The 22480-nt window shown below is 50.3% G+C and overlaps 1 protein-coding gene across 1 annotated transcript in view; it reads left to right on the top strand.

The window, feature by feature from the left end:
* Window positions 1-41: 41 nt before the first annotated feature.
* Window positions 42-22480, top strand: part of LOC120037596 (small G protein signaling modulator 2-like) — a gene marked incomplete at both ends in the record, with an annotated part of 41165 nt that continues 18726 nt past the window's right edge. The window contains 5 exons of the mRNA XM_038983591.1: window positions 42-188; window positions 3003-3137; window positions 12630-12754; window positions 15922-15989; window positions 18439-18602. Of these exons, the coding sequence (XP_038839519.1) occupies window positions 42-188; window positions 3003-3137; window positions 12630-12754; window positions 15922-15989; window positions 18439-18602 (639 nt within the window). The remainder of the gene's footprint in view (window positions 189-3002; window positions 3138-12629; window positions 12755-15921; window positions 15990-18438; window positions 18603-22480) is intronic.

Raw genomic sequence — 22480 nt, 5'->3', positions numbered from 1 at the left:
CCCCCTCCCTCTCCCCTCTCTCCCCCCTCCCTCCTCCAGTGGGTCCCTGTGCTCTGGAGTACACTAAGCTGAAGACGTCCGACCACTTCTGGACGGACCCGTCGGCCAACGAGTTGGTCCAGCGCCACCGGATCCACGGGGCCCACCGGGGCCAGGACGCTTCCCCCAGCAGGAGGCCCGCTCTGGGGGTGAGAGAGGCTGGGTCCCTCGGGGGGGCCAGGGAATACATGGGGGCACTTACTGGAGGAGTCAATCAATACAGTACAATACATTCCGTGACGATTCAATGAGTAGCTATGGCAACAATAATTTCCTGTATATTTATTTAACCAAGATAGTGCACTCAGTAACAGTTGTTTTCCAGGGGGGTCCTGGTAGTAGCTTCTCAGAAGGGGTTAGACAATAGGGCTAAGAAACTACAGGGTTATTGGTTCAAATCCCCGGTGGGTAAAGAACCCAGTCGGTTTCAATCATGGTCATATGGGCTGCGTATCTAATGACACCCTATTCCGTATATAGTGCACTACTGTTGACCAGGGCCCGAAGGGTACCGGTCACATTCTGTTAAAGGTCCCCAAAAGCACACACTTCCCTGGGTCGCTCCTCTTTTCAGCTAGCTGCAATAAACACTCAAACTGGACAGTTTTATTTCTACATTCAAAGGACTCAATCATAGACACTTTTACTGCATGTGTTTTGTCTCTACCATTTTGTCTTTTGTGATGTTGTTTATGCCCAACAATGTTTGTGCTGCTACCATGTTGGGTTGTTGTCATGTTGTGTTGTTGTCATGTTGTGTTGCTGTCATGTTGTGTTGTCTCTCTTTATGTAGTGTTGTGGCGTCTCTCTATGTAGTGTTGTAGTGTCTCTCTTTATGTAGTGTTGTGGTGTCTCTCTTTATGTAGTGTTGTGGCGTCTCTCTATGTAGTGTTGTGGTGTCTCTCTTTATGTAGTGTAGTGTTGTCTCTCTTTATGTAGTGTTGTGGCGTCTCTCTTTATGTAGTGTAGTGGCAGGTCTCTCTTTATGTAGTGTTGTGGCAGGTCTCTCTTTATGTAGTGTTGTGGTGTCTCTCTTTATGTAGTGTTGTGGTGTCTCTCTTTATGTAGTGTTGTATCTCTTTATGTAGTGTTGTGTTGTCTCTCTATGTAGTGGTGTCTCTCTTTATGTAGTGTTGTGTTGTCTCTCTTTATGTAGTGTTGTAGTGTCTCTCTTTATGTAGTGTTGTAGTGTCTCTCTTTATGTAGTGTTGTGTTGTTTCTCTTTATGTAGTGTTGTGGCGTCTCTCTTTATGTAGTGTTGTGGCGTCTCTCTATGTAGTGTTGTGTTGTCTCTCTTTATGTAGTGTTGTAGTGTCTCTCTTTATGTAGTGTTGTAGTGTCTCTATGTAGTGTTGTGGTGTCTCTCTTTATGTAGTGTTGTAGTGTCTCTCTTTATGTAGTGTTGTGGCGTCTCTCTATGTAGTGTTGTGTTGTCTCTCTTTATGTAGTGTTGTAGTGTCTCTCTTTATGTAGTGTTGTAGTGTCTCTATGTAGTGTTGTGGTGTCTCTCTTTATGTAGTGTTGTAGTGTCTCTCTTTATGTAGTGTTGTGGTGTCTTTATGTAGTGTTGTGTTGTCTCTCTTTATGTAGTGTTGTGGAGTCTCTCTTTATGTAGTGTTGTGGTGTCTCTCTTTATGTAGTGTTGTGGAGTCTCTCTTTATGTAGTGTTGTGGTGTCTCTCTTTATGTAGTGTTGTGGTGTCTCTCTTTATGTAGTGTTGTAGTGTCTCTATGTAGTGTTGTGGTGTCTCTCTTTATGTAGTGTTGTAGTGTCTCTCTTTATGTAGTGTTGTGGTGTCTCTATGTAGTGTTGTGTTGTCTCTATGTAGTGTTGTAGTGTCTCTATGTAGTGTTGTAGTGTCTCTATGTAGTGTTGTGGAGTCTCTCTTTATGTAGTGTTGTGGTGTCTCTCTTTATGTAGTGTTGTCTCTCTTTATGTAGTGTTGTGTGGTCTCTCTTTATGTAGTGTTGTGGAGTCTCTCTTTATGTAGTGTTGTCTCTCTTTATGTAGTGTTGTGTTGTCTCTCTTTATGTAGTGTTGTGGTGTCTCTCTTTATGTAGTGTTGTGGTGTCTCTCTTTATGTAGTGTTGTGGCGTCTCTCTTTATGTAGTGTTGTGGAGTCTCTCTTTATGTAGTGTTGTGGTGTCTCTCTTTATGTAGTGTTGTGGTGTCTCTCTTGTCGTGATGTGTGTTGTGTCCTACATTTGTATTTTTAATCCCAGCCCGTGTCCCCGCAGGAGGCCTCTTGGTAGGCCGTCATTGTAAATAACGTAAATTGTAAATATTTGTTCTTAATTGACTCGCCGGGTTAAATAAAGGCTAAAATAAAAATAACTAAATATATTTGAGACACAATCAGTCAGGATCTGAGTCACGTCCTTACACACTCAATACTCAATAACATAGACCTTTCTCCTGGTCTGTTTCAATACTCAATAACATAGACCTTTCTCCTGGCCTGTTTCAATACTCAATAACATAGACCTTTCTCCTGGCCTGTTTCAATACTCAATAACGTAGACCCTTCTCCTGGCCTGTTTCAATACTCAATAACATAGACCTTTCTCCTGGCCTGTTTCAATACTCAATAACATAGACCTTTCTCCGGGCCTGTTTCAATACTCAATAACGTAGACCTTTCTCCTGGCCTGTTTCAATACTCAATAACATAGACCTTTCTCCTGGCCTGTTTCAATACTCAATAACATAGACCCTTCTCCTGGCCTGTTTCAATACTCAATAACGTAGACCTTTCTCCTGGCCTGTTTCAATACTCAATAACATAGACCTTTCTCCTGGCCTGTTTCAATACTCAATAACATAGACCCTTCTCCTGGCCTGTTTCAATACTCAATAACATAGACCTTTCTCCTGGCCTGTTTCAATACTCAATAACATAGACCTTTCTCCTGATCTGTTTCACTACTCAATAACATTGACCCTTCTCCTGGCCTGTTTCCCAGATCCAGAAGAGACAGTCCAGCGTCAGCATGTCCGAGGATAAGTTTGCGGCGTCTGCGCGGGAATACGTGGAATCTCTTCACCAGAACTCCCGTACTCACCTGCTTTACGGGAAAAACAACGTCATGGTCCAACCGGTAAGACTACACAGAGTTTTAATACTGTAACATGCATAACATCCTATATGATCCAGTCTGTTTGTCTCCTCCCTATATAATCCAGTCTGTTTGTCTCCTCCCTATATAATCCAGTCTGTTAGTCTCCTTCCTATATAATCCAGTCTGTTTGTCTCCTCCCTATATAATCCAGTCTGTTTGTCTCCTCCCTATATAATCCAGTCTGTTTGTCTCCTCCCTATATAATCCAGTCTGTTTGTCTCCTCCCTATATGATCCAGTCTGTTTGTCTCCTCCCTATATAATCCAGTCTGTTTGTCTCCTCCCTATATAATCCAGTCTGTTTGTCTCCTCCCTATATGATCCAGTCTGTTTGTCTCCTCCCTATATAATCCAGTCTGTTTGTCTCCTCCCTATATAATCCAGTCTGTTTGTCTCCTTCCTATACAATCCAGTCTGTTTGTCTCCTCCCTATATAATCCAGTCTGTTTGTCTCCTCCCTATATAATCCAGTCTGTTTGTCTCCTCCCTATATGATCCAGTCTGTTTGTCTCCTCCCTATACGATCCAGTCTGTTTGTCTCCTCCCTATATAATCCAGTCTGTTTGTCTCCTCCCTATATGATCCAGTCTGTTTGTCTCCTCCCTATATAATCCAGTCTGTTTGTCTCCTCCCTATATGATCCAGTCTGTTTGTCTCCTCCCTATATGATCCAGTCTGTTTGTCTCCTCCCTATATGATCCAGTCTGTTTGTCTCCTCCCTATATAATCCAGTCTGTTTGTCTCCTCCCTATATGATCCAGTCTGTTTGTCTCCTCCCTATATGATCCAGTCTGTTTGTCTCCTCCCTATATGATCCAGTCTGTTTGTCTCCTCCCTATATAATCCAGTCTGTTTGTCTCCTCCCTATATGATCCAGTCTGTTTGTCTCCTCCCTATATAATCCAGTCTGTTAGTCTCCTTCCTATATAATCCAGTCTGTTTGTCTCCTCCCTATATAATCCAGTCTGTTTGTCTCCTCCCTATATAATCCAGTCTGTTTGTCTCCTCCCTATATGATCCAGTCTGTTTGTGGAATTGCATAACGGCTCCTCTATGAAACACAATACAGTATGAAGATAGGCAGAAACTGCTTCTCCAATAGAAATCCTTGATCAAACTTGGCTAGCGAGCTTAGAAACACGTCAGTGGGTCTAATTGTGAATGTGTGGGCTGTCAAATCAAAGGCACTCCCTCAATTTAAAGTTGTTTTTGATGAAAATGAATACTCCAGGACCCTCCCCCGTTTTCAATACTCCAGGACCCTCCCGTTTTCAATACTCCAGAACCCTCCCCTTTTCAATACTCCAGGACCCTCCCGTTTTCAATACTCCAGGACCCTCCCGTTTTCAATATTACAGAACCCTCCCGTTTTCAATATTCCAGAACCCTCCCGTTTTCAATACTCCAGGACCCTCCCGTTTTCAATACTCCAGGACCCTCCCGTTTTCAATACTCTAGAACCCTCCCGTTTTCAATATTCCAGAACCCTCCCGTTTTCAATATTACAGAACCCTCCCGTTTTCAATACTCCAGGACCCTCCCCCGTTTTCAATACTCCAGGACCCTCCCGTTTTCAATACTCCAGAACCCTCCCGTTTTCAATACTCCAGGACCCTCCCGTTTTCAATACTCCAGGACCCTCCCGTTTTCAATACTCCAGAACCCTCCCGTTTTCAATATTCCAGAACCCTCCCGTTTTCAATATTCCAGAATCCTCCCGTTTTCAATACTCCAGAACCCTCCCCCGTTTTCAATATTCCAGAATCCTCCCGTTTTCAATACTCTAGCACCCTCCCTTGTTTTCAACATTCCAGCTCCCTCCCCTGCTTTCAATACTCCAGTGCCCTTCCCTGTTTTCAATACTTCATCACCATCCCGTTTTCAATACTTCAGTACTCTCCCGTTTTCAATATTCCAGGGCTCTCCCATTTTCAATACACCAAAACCCTTCACCGTTTACAATTATCGAGCAACCTCCCATTTTCAAAACTCCAGCACCCTCCCCTGTTTTAGATACTCCAGGTCCCTCCCCTGTTTTAGATACTCCAGCACCCTCCCCTGTTTTAGATACTCCAGCACCCTCCCCTGTTTTAGATACTCCAACACCCTCCCCTGTTTTAGATACTCCAACCCCCTCCCCTGTTTTAGATACTCCAACCCCCTCCCCTGTTTTAGATACTCCAGCACCCTCCCCTGTTTTCAATACTCCAACACCCTCCCCTGTTTTAGATACTCCAGGTCCCTCCCCTGTTTTAGATACTCCAGCACCCTCCCCTGTTTTAGATACTCCAGGTCCCTCCCCTGTTTTAGATACTCCAGCACCCTCCCCTGTTTTAGATACTCCAACACCCTCCCCTGTTTTAGATACTCCAGGTCCCTCCCCTGTTTTAGATACTCCAGCACCCTCCCCTGTTTTAGATACTCCAGCTCCCTCCCCTGTTTTAGATACTCCAGGTCCCTCCCCTGTTTTAGATACTCCAGCACCCTCCCCTGTTTAGATACTCCAGGACCCTCCCCTGTTTTAGATACTCCAGGTCCCTCCCCTGTTTTAGATACTCCAGCTCCCTCCCCTGTTTTAGATACTCCAGGACCCTCCCCTGTTTTAGATACTCCAGCACCCTCCCCTGTTTTAGATACTCCAGCACCCTCCCCTGTTTTAGATACTCCAGCACCCTCCCCTGTTTTAGATACTCCAGCTCCCTCCCCTGTTTTAGATACTCCAGCTCCCTCCCCTGTTTTATATACTCCAGCACCCTCCCCTGTTTTAGATACTCCAGCACCCTCCCCTGTTTTAGATACTCCAACACCCTCCCCTGTTTTAGATACTCCAACACCCTCCCCTGTTTTAGATACTCCAACACCCTCCCCTGTTTTAGATACTCCAACCCCCTCCCCTGTTTTAGATACTCCAGCACCCTCCCCTGTTTTAGATACTCCAGCTCCCTCCCCTGTTTTAGATACTCCAGCTCCCTCCCCTGTTTTAGATACTCCAGCACCCTCCCCTGTTTTAGATACTCCAGCTCCCTCCCCTGTTTTAGATACTCCAGCTCCCTCCCCTGTTTTAGATACTCCAGCACCCTCCCCTGTTTTAGATACTCCAGCACCCTCCCCTGTTTTAGATACTCCAGCACCCTCCCCTGTTTTAGATACTCCAGCACCCTCCCCTGTTTTAGATAGTCCAGCTCCCTCCCCTGTTTTAGATACTCCAGCACCCTCCCTTGTTTTAGATACTCCAACACCCTCCCCTGTTTTAGATACTCCAGCACCCTCCCCTGTTTTAGATACTCCAGCTCCCTCCCCTGTTTTAGATACTACAGCACCCTCCCCTGTTTTAGATACTACAGCACCCTCCCCTGTTTTAGATACTCCAGCACCCTCCCCTGTTTTAGATACTACAGCACCCTCCCCTGTTTTAGATACTCCAGCACCCTCCCCTGTTTTAGATACTCCAGCACCCTCCCCTGTTTTAGATACTCCAGCTCCCTCCCCTGTTTTAGATACTCCAGCTCCCTCCCCTGTTTTAGATACTCCAGCTCCCTCCCCTGTTTTAGATACTCCAACCCCCTCCCCTGTTTTAGATACTCCAGCTCCCTCCCCTGTTTTAGATACTCCAACCCCCTCCCCTGTTTTAGATACTCCAGCACCCTCCCCTGTTTTAGATACTCCAGCACCCTCCCCTGTTTTAGATACTCCAGCACCCTCCCCTGTTTTAGATACTCCAGCTCCCTCCCCTGTTTTAGATACTCCAGCACCCTCCCCTGTTTTAGATACTACAGCACCCTCCCCTGTTTTAGATACTCCAGCACCCTCCCCTGTTTTAGATACTCCAGCACCCTCCCCTGTTTTAGATACTCCAGGTCCCTCCCCTGTTTTAGATACTCCAGCACCCTCCTCTGTTTTAGATACTCCAGCACCCTCCCCTGTTTTAGATACTCCAGCACCCTCCCCTGTTTTAGATACTCCAGCACCCTCCCCTGTTTTAGATACTCCAGCACCCTCCCCTGTTTTAGATACTCCAGCACCCTCCCCTGTTTTAGATACTCCAGCTCCCTCCCCTGTTTTAGATAGTCCAGCACCCTCCCTTGTTTTAGATACTCCAACACCCTCCCCTGTTTTAGATACTCCAGCACCCTCCCCTGTTTTAGATACTCCAGGTCCCTCCCCTGTTTTAGATACTACAGCACCCTCCCCTGTTTTAGATACTCCAGCACCCTCCCCTGTTTTAGATACTCCAGCACCCTCCCCTGTTTTAGATACTACAGCACCCTCCCCTGTTTTAGATACTCCAGCACCCTCCCCTGTTTTAGATACTCTAACACCCTCCCCTGTTTTAGATACTCCAGCACCCTCCCCTGTTTTAGATACTCCAGCACCCTCCCCTGTTTTAGATACTCCAGCTCCCTCCCTTGTTTTAGATACTCCAGCACCCTCCCCTGTTTTACATACTACAGCACCCTCCCCTGTTTTAGATACTCCAGCACCCTCCCCTGTTTTAGATACTCCAGCACCCTCCCCTGTTTTAGATACTACAGCACCCTCCCCTGTTTTAGATACTCCAGCACCCTCCCTTGTTTTAGATACTCCAGCACCCTCCCCTGTTTTAGATACTCCAGCTCCCTCCCCTGTTTTAGATACTTCAGCACCCTCCCCTGTTTTAGATACTCCAGCACCCTCCCCTGTTTTAGATACTACAGCACCCTCCCCTGTTTTAGATACTCCAGGTCCCTCCCCTGTTTTAGATACTCCAGCTCCCTCCCCTGTTTTAGATACTCCAGCACCCTCCCCTGTTTTAGATACTCCAGCTCCCTCCCCTGTTTTAGATACTCCAGCACCCTCCCCTGTTTTAGATACTCCAGCTCCCTCCCTGTCACGTTCCTGACCGGTTTTCTGTTATTTTGTATGTGTTTGACGGTCAGGGCGTGAGTTTGGGTGGGTAGTCTATGTTATGTGTTTCTATGTTTGTTTAAGGGTGACCTGATATGGCTCTCAATTAGAGGCAGGTGGTTTTCATTTCCTCTGATTGAGAGTCATATTAAGGTAGGTGTTTTCACATTGTTTGTTGTGGGTGGTTGTCTCCTTTGTCTGTGTTTGTCGCGCCACACGGGACTGTCTCGGTTTGTTTGTTCGTTCGGTTTTGTGTAGTCTGTTTTCCTGTTCGTGCGTTCTTCGTGTTTCATGTAAGTTCTTACGTTCAGGTCAGTCTACGTCGTTTGTTGTTTTGTAAGTATTCAAGTGTTCGTCGTGTTTTTTCTGTTTTGTTAATAAATATCATGTCAAATCGCAACGCTGCATTTTGGTTCAATCCCTGCTCCTCCTCTTCGGATGAAGAGGAGGAGGAACGCCGTTACAGAACCACCCACCGAACCAGAACCAAGCAGCGTGAGTTCGAGCAGTGGCCTACGAAACAGGAATCCTGGACATGGGAAGAAGTATTGGAGGGAAAAGGACACTGGGCTCATATTGGGGAATATCGCCGCGCTCGTGAGGAGATGGAAGCAGCGAGAGCCCAGGAGCGGTGGTATGAGGAGGCAGCAAGGAGACGTGGCTGGAAGCCGGAGAATCAAGCTCAAGACCGGAGATATGAAGGTACGCGGCTAGCACGGAAGCCCGTGAAGAAACCCCAAAAATTTCTTGGGGGGGGGGCTAAGAGGTAGTGGGCCAAGGGCAGGTAGGAGACCTGCGCCCACTTCTCAGGCTAACCGTGGAGAGCGGGAGTACGGGCAGACACCGTGTTACGCAGTAGAGCGCACGGTGTCTCCTGTACGTGTGCATAGCCCGGTGCGGGTTATTCCACCTCCCCGCACTGGTAGGGCTAGATTGAGCATTGAGCAAAGTGCCATGAAGCCGGCTCTACACATTTGGCCACCAGTGCGTCTCCTCGGGCCGGCTTACATGGCACCAGCCTTACGCATGGTGTCCCCGGTTCGCCTACATAGCCCGGTGCGGGTTATTCCACCTCCCCGCACTGGTCGGGCGACGGGGAGCATTCAACCAGGTAAGGTTGGGCAGGCTCAGTGCTCAAGGGAGCCAGTACGCCTGCACGGTCCGGTATTTCCGGCGCCACCTCCCCGCCCCAGCCCAGTACCACCAGTGCCTACTCCACGCACCAGGCTTCCAGTGCGTTTCCAGAGCCCTGTTCCTCCTCCACGCACTCTCCCTGTGGTGCGTGTCTCCAGCCCAGTGCCTCCAGTTCCGGCACCACGCACTAAGCCACATGTGCGTCTCCAGAGCCCTGTACGCACTGTTCCTTCTCCCCGCACTCGCCCTGAGGTGCGTGCCCTTAGCCCGGTACCACCAGTGCCGGTACCACGCACCAGGCCTATAGTGCGCTTCGAGAGGTCAGTGTGCCCTGTCCCTGCTCCCCGCACTAGCCTGAAGGTGCGTGTCTTTAGCCCGGTGCCTCCAGTTCCGGCACCACGCACCAGGCCTACAGTGCGCCTCATCCGGCCAGAGCCATCCGTCTTCCCAGCGCCATCTGAGCCATCCGTCTCCCCAGCGCCATCTGAGCCATCCGTCTCCCCAGCGCCATCTGAGCCATCCGTCTCCCCAGCGCCATCTGAGCCATCCGTCTCCCCAGCGCCATCTGAGCCATCCGTCTGCCCAGTGCCGTCTGAGCCATCCGTCTGTCCCGAGCCATTAGAGCCGCCCGTCTGTCCCGAGCCGTCAGAGCCGTTAGTCAGTCAGGAGCCGCTAGAGCCATTTGTCAGACAGGATCTGCCAGAGCCGCCAACCAGACAGGATCTGCCAGAGCCGCCAACCAGACAGGATCTGCCAGAGCCGCCAACCAGACAGGATCTGCCAGAGCCGCCAACCAGACAGGATCTGCCAGAGCCGCCAACCAGACAGGATCTGCCAGAGCCGCCAACCAGACAGGATCTGCCAGAGCCGCCAGCGAGCCATGAGCAGCCAGAGCCGTCAGCCAGCCATGACCAGCCAGAGCCGTCAGCCAGCCATGACCAGCCAGAGCCGTCAGCCAGCCATGACCAGCCAGAGCCGTCAGCCAGCCATGACCAGCCAGAGCCGTCAGCCAGCCATGACCAGCCAGTGCCGTCAGCCAGCCATGAGCGTCCAGAGCCGTCAGCCAGCCATGAGCGTCCAGAGCCGTCAGCCAGCCATGAGCGTCTAGGGCCGTCAGCCAGCCATGAGCGTCCAGAGCCGTCAGCCAGCCATGAGCAGCCCCTCAGCCCGGAGCTGTTATTTATCCAGAACTGCCCCTCAGTCCAGAGCTGTCTCTCTGTCCGGAGCTGCCCTTCAGTCCGGAGTTGCCCCTCTATCCTGAGCTACCTCTCTATCCTGAGCTACCTCTCTATCCTGAGCTATCCCTCTGTCCTGAGCTACCTCTCTGTCCTGAGCTACCTTGTCCCGGAGCTGTCCTTTATCTTGGTGTTGCCCCTTAAATTAGGTGGGTGGAGTAAGAGGGTGGTCATTCTGAGGGGGAGACGTAAGCTGGGATTGACTATGGTGGGGTGGGGACCTCGTCCAGAGCCTGAGCCACCACCGTGGTCAGACGCCCACCCAGACCCTCCCCTAGACTTTTGGTGGTGCGTTCGGAGTACGCACCTTGAGGGGGGGGTTATGTCACGTTCCTGACCGGTTTTCTGTTATTTTGTATGTGTTTGACGGTCAGGGCGTGAGTTTGGGTGGGTAGTCTATGTTATGTGTTTCTATGTTTGTTTAAGGGTGACCTGATATGGCTCTCAATTAGAGGCAGGTGGTTTTCATTTCCTCTGATTGAGAGTCATATTAAGGTAGGTGTTTTCACATTGTTTGTTGTGGGTGGTTGTCTCCTGTGTCTGTGTTTGTCGCGCCACACGGGACTGTCTCGGTTTGTTTGTTCGTTCGGTTTTGTGTAGTCTGTTTTCCTGTTCGTGCGTTCTTCGTGTTTCATGTAAGTTCTTACGTTCAGGTCAGTCTACGTCGTTTGTTGTTTTGTAAGTATTCAAGTGTTCGTCGTGTTTTTTCTGTTTTGTTAATAAATATCATGTCAAATCGCAACGCTGCATTTTGGTTCAATCCCTGCTCCTCCTCTTCGGATGAAGAGGAGGAGGAACGCCGTTACACTCCCCTGTTTTAGATACTCCAGCACCCTCCCCTGTTTTAGATACTCCAGCACCCTCCCCTGTTTTAGATACTCCAACACCCTCCCCTGTTTTAGATACTCCAGCACCCTCCCCTGTTTTAGATACTCCAGCTCCCTCCCCTGTTTTAGATACTCCAGCTCCCTCCCCTGTTTTAGATACTCCAGCTCCCTCCCCTGTTTTAGATACTCCAGCTCCCTCCCCTGTTTTAGATACTCCAGCACCCTCCCCTGTTTTAGATACTCCAGCACCCTCCCCTGTTTTAGATACTCCAGCTCCCTCCCCTGTTTTAGATACTCCAGCTCCCTCCCCTGTTTTAGATACTCCAGCTCCCTCCCCTGTTTTAGATACTCCAGCACCCTCCCCTGTTTTAGATACTCCAGCTCCCTCCCCTGTTTTAGATACTCCAGCACCCTCCCCTGTTTTAGATACTCCAGCACCCTCCCCTGTTTTAGATACTCCAGCTCCCTCCCCTGTTTTAGATACTCCAGCTCCCTCCCCTGTTTTAGATACTCCAGCTCCCTCCCCTGTTTTAGATACTCCAGCACCCTCCCCTGTTTTAGATACTCCAGCACCCTCCCCTGTTTTAGATACTCCAGCACCCTCCCCTGTTTTAGATACTCCAGCACCCTCCCCTGTTTTAGATACTCCAGCACCCTCCCCTGTTTTCAATACTTTTCTAAAATGTTTTATAAGATTGGAGAACACATTGGGAGGGATCTTAGACCATTCCTCCATACAGAATCCTTCCAGATGCTTGATAACCTTCGTCTGTTCTTATGGACTGCCCTCTTGTGGTCAATTAACCATTTCTTTGTTGATTTTGATTAGTGTCGTGTGGTCTTCGTCTTGCTGGAAGACCCACTTGCGGCCAAGTGTCAGCCTCCTAGTAGAGGCAACCAGGCTTTTGACTAAAATGTCCTGGTACTGGGTCAAGTCCATGATGCCCTTGACCTTAACACAGGCTCCAGGACCAGTAGAAGAAACTAGCTCCGTGACATCATAATATTGACCCACCATATTTTACCGTAGGGATGAGGGACATTTCTGCATATTACATTTTACATTTAAGTCATTTAGCAGACGCTCTTATCCAGAGCGACTTACAAATTGGAAAGTTCATACATATTCATCCTGGTCCCCCCGTGGGGAATGAACCCCGTGGGGAATGAACCCACAACCCTGGCGTTGCAAGCGCCATGCTCTACCAACTGAGCCACACGGGACCATATGCTTCTGTTTTTCAATGCTAAACCCAACGACTGGTGTGCCTGGCCAAAGAGCTTTGTTTTAATTTGACCGTAGCCCCCGCCTGAATTTTGATGTTGGCACTTGGATTGGAACCGGTGCTATGATCAGATGACATGAAAATAGAGCTCTTTGCCCCCCAATAGAAGAAAGAAATGGAGGTGTTGCGGGGGTACCTGTCCCTTCACCAGTCAGGGGACAACCTCACCCTGAAGTGGACCCCTAACCAGCTCATCAACGGCACCCTGGGGGACTGTGACCTGGAGAAGAGGTAGGTGCAGCCCTGCGGGACATAAACATGTAGTATATATAGACACATATTGTGAGGTGGTTATTATTTAACTGGTCTGTGACCCACTGAACACATTTCCCGGTCAGAGAGTTAAAGGGGATTGGAAACACTTTAGGAAGTAAATCTATGTACAGTTACAGTTAGCTGGCGTTCTAAATCATTCCCCTTTAACTTCTTGACGCACGGATCCCTTTAGCAACAACCGCTTAATTGCAGAGCGCCTTATAAAAAAATAATTGCTAAAAATATTTATATTCATGAAATCACAAGTGCGATATAGCAAAACACAGCTTAGCTTGTTGTTAATCCACCTGTCGTGTCAGATTTTGAAAATATGCTTTACAGCAAAAGCAATCCGAGTTTATCGATCACTAGACAAAACATTAAGAACACCTAGCAGCCATATAGATTGGTCACGAAAGCCAGAAAAGCAATAAAATTAATCGACAACCTCACCATTTAAGTTTTTTATTTTTTATTTAACCTTTATTTAACTAGGCAAGTCAGTTTAGAACAAATTCTTATTTACAATGACAGCCTACCGGGGAACAGTTGGTTTAACTGCCTTGTTCAGGGGCAGAGCGACAGATTTTTTTTTACCTTGTCAGCTCTGAGATTTGATCCAGCAACATTTTCCGTTGACTGGCCCAACGCTCTAACCACTAGACTACCTGCCTCTAACCACTAGACTACCTGCCTCTTACCACTAGGCTACCTGCCACTAACCACTAGGCTACCTGCCTCTAACCACTAGGCTACCTGCCACTAACCACTAGGCTACCTGCCTCTAACCACTAGGCTACCTGCCACTAACCACTAGGCTACCTGCCTCCTCTAACCACTAGGCTACCTGCCTCTAACCACTAGGCTACCTGCCACTAACCACTAGGCTACCTGCCTCTAACCACTAGACTACCTGCCTCCTCTAACCACTAGACTACCAGCCACCTCTAACCACTATGCTACCTGCCTCCTCTAACCACTAGGCTACCTGCCTCCTCTAACCACTAGGCTACCTGCCTCTAACCACTAGGCTACCTGCCTCTAACCACTAGGCTACCTGCCACTAACCATTAGGCTACCTGCCTCTAACCACTAGGCTACCTGCCACTAACCACTAGGCTACCTGCCTCTAACCACTAGGCTACCTGCCATTAACCACTAGGCTACCTGCCATTAACCACTAGGCTACCTGCCTCCTCTAACCACTAGGCTACCTGCCTCCTCTAACCACTAGGCTACCTGCCTCCTCTAACCACTAGGCTACCTGCCTCTAACCACTAGACTACCTGCCTCTAACCACCCGACTACCTGCCTCTAACCACTAGGCTACCTGCCTCTAACCACTAGACTACCTGCCTCTAACCACTAGGCTACCTGCCTCCTCTAACCACTAGACTACCTGCCTCTAACCACTAGGCTACCTGCCTCCTCTAACCACTAGACTACCTGCCTCTAACCACTAGGCTACCTGCCTCCTCTAACCACTAGGCTACCTGCGTCTACCCACTAGGCTACCTGCCTCTACCCACTAGGCTACCTGCCTCCTCTAACCACTAGGCTACCTGCCTCTAACCACTAGGCTACCTGCCTCTAACCACTAGGCTACCTGCCTCCTCTAACCACTAGACTACCTGCCTCTAACCACTAGGCTACCTGCCTCTAACCACTAGGCTACCTGCCTCTAACCACTAGGCCACCTGCCTCTAACCAATAGGTTCCCTGCCTCTAACCACTAGGCTACCTGCCGCCAAGCAGGAGTAATGGTGATGGAAACTGCAAGGTACAGAGAAAGAGATAACTCAATGAATACAATCTAATAACATGTATATAGAGGAATGTATTGGTGTAATGAGTAACAGTGGCTAGAGAGGGAAGGAGGAATAGAACTGAGGACATAAACAAACATGTTACCTGAACAACTCAGTCATAATATTACAGGAAATAATAATAGCAAACTACTACTAACAGTAATAGTACACACACACACACACACACACACACACACACACACACACACACACACACACACACACACACACACACACACACACACACACACACACACACACACACACACACACACACATCTCAGTCATAACATCGGGGCCCAGTCTCAGTCCCAAATGACTGGGACTATTCCATTCCCTATGTAGTGCACTACTTTTGACCAGAGCCCATACAGCCAATTCTCTATAAATCAAGTCAAATCAAATGTATTTATAAAGCCCTTCTTACATCAGCTGATATCTCAAAGTGCTGTACAGAAACCCAGCCTAAAACCCCAAACAGCAAGCAATGCAGATGTAGAAGCACGGTGGCTAGGAAAAACTCCCTAGAAAGGCCAAAACCTAGGAAGAAACCTAGAGAGGAACCAGGCTATGAGGGGTGGCCAGTCCTCTTCTGGCTGTGCCAGGTGGAGATTATAACAGAATGGCCAAGATGTTCAAAAGTTCCTAAATGACCAGAAGGGTCAAATAATAATAATCACAGTAGTTGTCGAGGGTGCAACAAGTCAGCACCTCAGGAGTAAATGTCAGTTGGCTTTTCATAGCCGATCATTAAGTGTATCTCTACCGCTCCTGCGGCCTCTAGAGAGTTGAAAACAGCAGGTTTGGGACAGGTAGCATGTCCGGTGAACAGGTCAGGGTTCCATAGCCGCAGACAGAACAGTTGAAACTGGAGCAGCAGCACGGCCAGGTGGACTGGGGGCAGCAAGGAGTCATCAGGCCAGGTAGTCCTTGAAAACAGCAGGTCTGGGACAGGTAGCACGACCAGAGCCCTCAAAAGTAGTGCACGTTCGAAAAGGGTACCATTTCGGATGCATCCATATTCACATGCTTGTTGTATATACATCGTGTATAATCTGTCGCCCCTTAACAACCACCAGTACATCCTGGATCAAGCTCTTACCCACATGTCCAAATGGATTGTTTTTTTGTTTGATTAATTTACCTTTTCATAAAATCTAATAAATTAGTTCACTCACTTTTCTCCCCCCCCCTCTCTCTCTCTCTCTCTCTGCCCCTCTCTCTCTCTCTCTCTCTCTCTCTCTCTCTCTCTCTCTCTCTCTCTCTCTCTCTCTCTCTCTCTCTCTCTCTCTCTCTCTCTCTCTCTCTCTCTCTTTCTCTCTCTCTCTCTCTTAGTATCTACTGGGACTATGCGTTGACCGTGCCTTTGCGACAGATCGTGTGCATTCACTGTCACCAGCGACGTGAGTCTCCACACACACACACACACACACACACACACACACACACACACACACACACACACACACACACACACACACACACATACACACACAGACTATTACAGTCTATCTGGGTTGGAGGGGTCCCCAATGGTGCCCTATCCCCTATGTAGTGGCACTACTTTTGGCCCCATAGCAAACAGGTTGCTATTTGACCAGGGCCCCATAGAGAACAGGGTGCTATTTGACCAGGGCCCCATAGAGAACAGGGTGCTATTTGACCAGGGCCCCATAGAGAACAGGGTGCTATTTGACCAGGGCCCATAGAGAACAGGGTGCTATTTGACCAGGGCCCCATAGGGAACAGGGTGCTATTTGACCAGGGCCCATAGAGAACAGGGTGCTATTTGACCAGGGCCCCATAGAGAACAGGGTGCTATTTGACCAGGGCCCCATAGAGAACAGGGTGCTATTTGACCAGGGCCCATAGAGAACAGGGTGCTATTTGACCAGGGCCCATAGAGAACAGGGTGCTATTTGACCAGGGCCCCATAGAGAACAGGTTGCTATTTGACCAGGGCCCTATAGAGAACAGGGTGCTATTTGACCAGGGCCCCATAGAGAACAGGGTGCTATTTGACCAGGGCCCATAGGAAACAGGGTGCTATTTGACCAGGGCCCCATAGAGAACAGGGTGCTATTTGACCAGGGCCCATAGAGAACAGGGTGCTATTTGACCAGGGCCCCATAGAGAACAGGGTGCTATTTGACCAGGCCCCATAGAGAACAGGGTGCTATTTGACCAGGGCCCCATAGAGAACAGGGTGCTATTTGACCAGGGCCCATAGAGAACAGGGTGCTATTTGACCAGGGCCCCATAGAGAACAGGGTGCTATTTGACCAGGGCCCCATAGAGAACAGGGTGCTATTTGACCAGGGCCCCATAGAGAACAGGGTGCTATTTAACCAGGGCCCCATAGAGAACAGAGTGCTATTTGACCAGGGCCCCATAGAGAACAGGGTGCTATTTGACCAGGGCCCCATAGAGAACAGGGTGCTATTTGACCAGGGCCCCATAGAGAACAGAGTGCTATTTGACCAGGGCCCCATAGAGAACAGGGTGCTATTTGACCAGGGCCCCATAGAGAACAGGGTGCTATTTGACCAGGCCCCATAGAGAACAGGGTGCTATTTGACCAGGGCCCCATAGAGAACAGGGTGCTATTTGGCCAGGGCCCATAGAGAACAGGGTGCTATTTGACCAGGGCCCCATAGAGAACAGAGTGCTATTTGACCAGGGCCCATAGAGAACAGGGTGCTATTTGGCCAGGGCCCCATAGAGAACAGGGTGCTATTTGACCAGGGCCCATAGAGAACAGGGTGCTATTTGACCAGGGCCCCATAGAGAACAGGGTGCTATTTGACCAGGGCCCATAGAGAACAGAGTGCTATTTGACCAGGGCCCATAGAGAACAGGGTGCTATTTGGCCAGGGCCCATAGAGAACAGGGTGCTATTTGACCAGGGCCCCATAGGGAACAGGGTGCTATTTGACCAGGGCTCCATAGAGAACAGGGTGCTATTTGGCCAGGGCCCCATAGAGAACAGGGTGCTATTTGACCAGGGCCCATAGAGAACAGGGTGCTATTTGACCAGGGCCCCATAGAGAACAGAGTGCTATTTGACCAGGGCCCATAGGGAACAGGGTGCTATTTGACCAGGGCCCATAGAGAACAGAGTGCTATTTGACCAGGGCCCCATAGAGAACAGAGTGCTATTTGACCAGGGCCCCATAGAGAACAGGGTGCTATTTGACCAGGGCCCCATCGGGAACAGAGTGCTATTTGACCAGGGCCCCATAGAGAACAGGGTGCTATTTGACCAGGGCCCCATAGAGAACAGGGTGCTATTTGACCAGGGCCCCATAGAGAACAGGGTGCTATTTGACCAGGGCCCCATAGAGAACAGGGTGCTATTTGACCAGGGCCCCATCGGGAACAGGGTGCTATTTGACCAGGGCCCATAGAGAACAGAGTGCTATTTGACCAGGGCCCCATAGAGAACAGGGTGCTATTTGACCAGGGCCCCATAGAGAACAGAGTGCTATTTGGGATGCTGCCATTGGAGGGCTGTGTGTTTTATGACCGTGTCCATTAAGCTATAGATCAGTGGTTTTGAGGAAGTGTTCATTTCCTGGTTGCGGTTATTAAGTAAATGAGGGTTTAACAGGTCTGGGTGGAGGGCAGGAGGATATAGCTGCTCACTTTGCCTCATTTATCTTAGCGACTCCCACCCCTTCACCCGCCCCCTTTACCGCTCCTCTCAATTTCTGTTTCTCTTTTCACACCCTTTCTTTCCATATCTACCTCTCTCTCTCTCCAACCTCCCCCTCTTTCTCTATCTCTCTCTCTACCTACTTCTGTCTTCCCCCTTCTCTCTCTCCCCATCCCCCTCCCTCTCTCCCCCAATAGCTGACTGTGGTGGGACGTTGGTGCTGGTTAATCAGGATGGTATCCAGCGCCCCCCCCTCCACTTCCCTCCCGGCGGCCACCTTTTGGCCTTTCTGTCCTGCCTGGAGACGGGCCTGCTGCCCCGCGGTCAGCTGGAGCCTCCACTCTGGAGCCAGAGAGGCAAGGTGTGTGCTATTAAAAACTGACCTCAGAACAGATCTAGTACAATAGCATATAAACAGAGAGGTAAGGTAAGTAATAAGTGCGTGTTACTAAGAACTGACCCCAGAACAGATTTAACACCACTCTGGTCACAGAGAGGTAAAGGGCCATCCTGCTTTAATAATATAATAATATATACATTGACATTTTAGCAGACGCTATTATCCAGAGCGACTTACAGAAGCAATAAGGGTTAAGTGCCTTGCTCAAGGGCACATCGGCAGATTTTTCACCTAGTCGGCTCAGGGATTCGAACCAGCAACTTTTTGGTTACTGACACAACCCTCTTAACTGCTAGGCTGCCTGCCACCCTATAATAATATTACACAGTACCAGTCAAAAGTTTTGACACACTGTCACGTCCTGACCATAGTTCTTGTGTGTTTTGCTTGTTTAGTGTTGGTCAGGACGTGAGCTGGGTGGGAATTCTATGTTGTGTGTCTAGTTTGTCTGTTTCTGTGTCCAGCCTAATATGGTTCTCAATCAGAGGCAGCTGTCAATCGTTGTCCCTGATTGAGAATCATATATAGGAGGCTTGTTTTGTGTTGGGGATTGTGGGTGATTGTTTCCTGTCTCTGTGTTTTGTCTGCACCAGATAGGGCTGTCTCGGTTTTCACATTTGTTATTTTGTTACTTGTATTAGTGTTACCGTTTATTCGTCTAATTAAACATGTTGAACACTAGCCGTGCTGCATTTTGGTCCTCTCCTTCACCTATGGAAGAAAACCGTGACAGAATCACCCACCAAACTAGGACCAAGCAGCGTGGCAACGGGCAGCAGCGACAGCAGCAGCAGCAGCGGGACCAGGAGAAATGGACTTGGGAGGACGTTTTGGACGGCAAGGGTTGCTACACATGGGAGGAGATCCTGGCTGGAAAGGATCGCCTCCCATGGGAACAGCTGGCGGCAGCTAGGAGAGCAGAGGCAACCGGAGAGAGGAACCGGCGTTATGAAGGTACGCGGCTAGCACGGAAACCCGAGAAGAAATCCCAAAAATTTCTTGGGTGGGGCGGTCTAAAGGGTAGTGTGGCGAAGTCAGGTAGGAGACCTGCGCCCACTTCTCATGCTTACCGTGGAGAGCGGGAGTACAGGCAGACACCGTGTTATGCGGAAGAGCGCACGGTATCTCCTGTACGTGTGCATAGCCCGGTGCGGGTTATTCCACCTCCCCGCACTGGCCGGGCTAGATTGAGCGTTGAGCCAAGTGCCATGAAGCCGGCTCAACATATCTGGCCTCCAGTACGTCTCCTCGGGCCGGTGTACATGGCACCAGCCTTATGCATGGTGTCCCCGGTTCGCCTACACAGCCCAGTGCGGGTTATTCCACCTCCCCACATTGGTCGGGCTACGGGGAGCATGCAACCAGGTAAGGTTGGGCAGGCTCAGTGCTCAAGGGAGCCAGTACGCCTGCATGGTCCGGTATATCCGGCGCCACCTTCCCGCCCCAGCCCAGTACCTCCAGTTCCAGCACCCCGCACTCGCCTTATGGTGCGTGGCCCCAGCCCAGTACCACCAGTGCCTGCACCAGGCTTCCAGTGCATCTCCAGAGACCTGTTCCTCCTCCACGCACTCTCCCTATGGGGCTTGTCTCCAGCCCAGTACCTCCAGTTCCGGCACCACGCACCAAGCCTCCTGTGCGTCTCCAGAGCCCTGCACGCACTGTTCCTTCTCCCCGCACTCGCCCTGAGGTGCGTGCCCTCAGCCCGGTACCTCCAGTTCCGGTACCACGCACCAGGCCTATAGTGCGCCTCGAGAGTCCAGTGTGCTCTGTTCCTGTTCCCCGCACTAGCCTTGAGATGCGTGTCTCCAGTCCGGTACCACCAGTTCCGGCACCACGCACCAGGCCTACTGTGCGCCTCAGCAGGTCAGAGTCGGCCATCTGCCCAACGCCGCCTGCACTGCTCGTCTGTCCAGCGCCGTCTGAGCCATCCGCCTGCCCAGCGCCGTCTGAGCCATCCGCCTGCCCAGCGCCGTCTGAGCCATCCGCCTGCCCAGCGCCGTCTGAGCCATCCGTCTGCCCAGCGTCGTCTGAGCCATCCGTCTGCCCAGCGTCATCTGAGCCATCCGTCTGCCCAGCGCCGTTAGAGCAGCCCGTCTGTCCCGAGCCGTTAGAGCCGCCCGTCTGTCCCGAGCCGTTAGAGCCGTCCGTCAGTCAGGAGCCGCTAGAGCCGTCCGTCAGTCAGGAGCCGCTAGAGCCGTCCGTCAGTCAGGAGCCGCCAGAGCCGCTAGCCAGTCAGGAGCCGCCAGAGCCGCCAGCCAGTCAGGAGCCGCCAGAGCCGCCAGCCAGTCAGGAGCCGCCAGAGCCGCCAGCCAGTCAGGAGCCGCCAGAGCCGCCAGCCAGTCAGGAGCCGCCAGAGCCGCCAGCCAGTCAGGAGCCGCCAGAGCCGCCTGCCAGTCATGAGCTGCCCTCCAGTCATGAGCTGCCCTCCAGTCAGGAGCTGCCCTCCAGTCATGAGCTGTCCTCCAGTCATGAGCTGCCCTCCAGTCATGAGCTGCCCTCCAGCCATGAGCTGCCCTCCAGTCATGAGCTGCCCTCCAGTCATGAGCTGCCCTCCAGTCCGGATCTGCCCCTCAGTCCGGAGCTGCCCCTCAGTCCGGAGCTGCCCCTCAGTCCAGAGCTGCCTCTCTGTCCGGAGCTGCCCTTCAGTCCGGAGTTGCCCCTCTGTACTGAGCTGCCTCTCTGTCCTGAGCTACCTCTCTGTCCTGAGCTACCTCTCTGTCCTGAGCTACCTCTCTGTCCTGAGCTACCTCTCTGTCCTGAGCTATCTCCTCTATCTAGGGGGGACCGTTGTGAAGGTTCCTAGACCAGGGTCGGGGGCGAGGGTCGCCACTCAAAGGACGCTAAGGAGGGGGACAAAGACAATGGTGGAGTGGTGTCCCCGTCCTGCGCCGGAGCCGCCACCGCGGACAGATGCCCACCCAGACCCTCCCCTGGAGTTTTAGGGGTGCGTCCGGAGTCCGCACCTCAGGAGGGGGGTACTGTCACGTCCTGACCATAGTTCTTGTGTGTTTTGCTTGTTTAGTGTTGGTCAGGACGTGAGCTGGGTGGGAATTCTATGTTGTGTGTCTAGTTTGTCTGTTTCTGTGTTCAGCCTAATATGGTTCTCAATCAGAGGCAGCTGTCAATCGTTGTCCCTGATTGAGAATCATATATAGGTGGCTTGTTTTGTGTTGGGGTTTGGTGGGTGATTGTTTCCTGTCTCTGTGTTTTGTCTGCACCAGATAGGGCTGTCTCGGTTTTCACATTTGTTATTTTGTTACTTGTATTAGTGTTACCGTTTATTCGTCTAATTAAACATGTTGAACACTAGCCGCGCTGCATTTTGGTCCTCTCCTTCACCTATGGAAGAAAACCGTGACACACACCTACTCATTCAAGGGTCTCTATTTGTGAAGACATCAAAACTATGAAATAACACATGTGGAATCATGTAGTAACCAAATCAAAATTTATATTTGAGATTCTTCACCCTTTGCCTTGATGACAGCTTTGCACACTCTTGGCATTCTCTCAACCAGCTTCACCTGGAATGCTTTTCCAACAGTCTTGAAGGAGTTCCCACATATGCTGAGCACTTGTTGGCTGCTTTTCCTTCACTCTGCGGTCCAACTCATCCCTAACCATCTCAATTGGGTTGAGGTCAGGTGATTGTGGAGGCCAGGTCATCTGATGCAACACTCCATCACTCTCCTTCTTGGTCAAATAGCCCTTACACGGCCTGGAGGTGTGTTGGGTCATTGTCCTGTTGAAAAACAAATGATAGTGGGACTAAGTGCAAACCAGATGGGATGGAATATCGCTGCAGAATGCTGTGGTAGCCATGCTGGTTAAGTGTGCCT

The sequence above is a fragment of the Salvelinus namaycush genome, unplaced genomic scaffold (genome assembly GCF_016432855.1).
Source record: "Salvelinus namaycush isolate Seneca unplaced genomic scaffold, SaNama_1.0 Scaffold1769, whole genome shotgun sequence".
In the NCBI taxonomy this organism is placed as follows: domain Eukaryota; kingdom Metazoa; phylum Chordata; class Actinopteri; order Salmoniformes; family Salmonidae; genus Salvelinus; species Salvelinus namaycush.
Note: the sequence above shows the minus strand (reverse complement) of the source record. Positions and strands in the feature narration are given on the sequence as shown.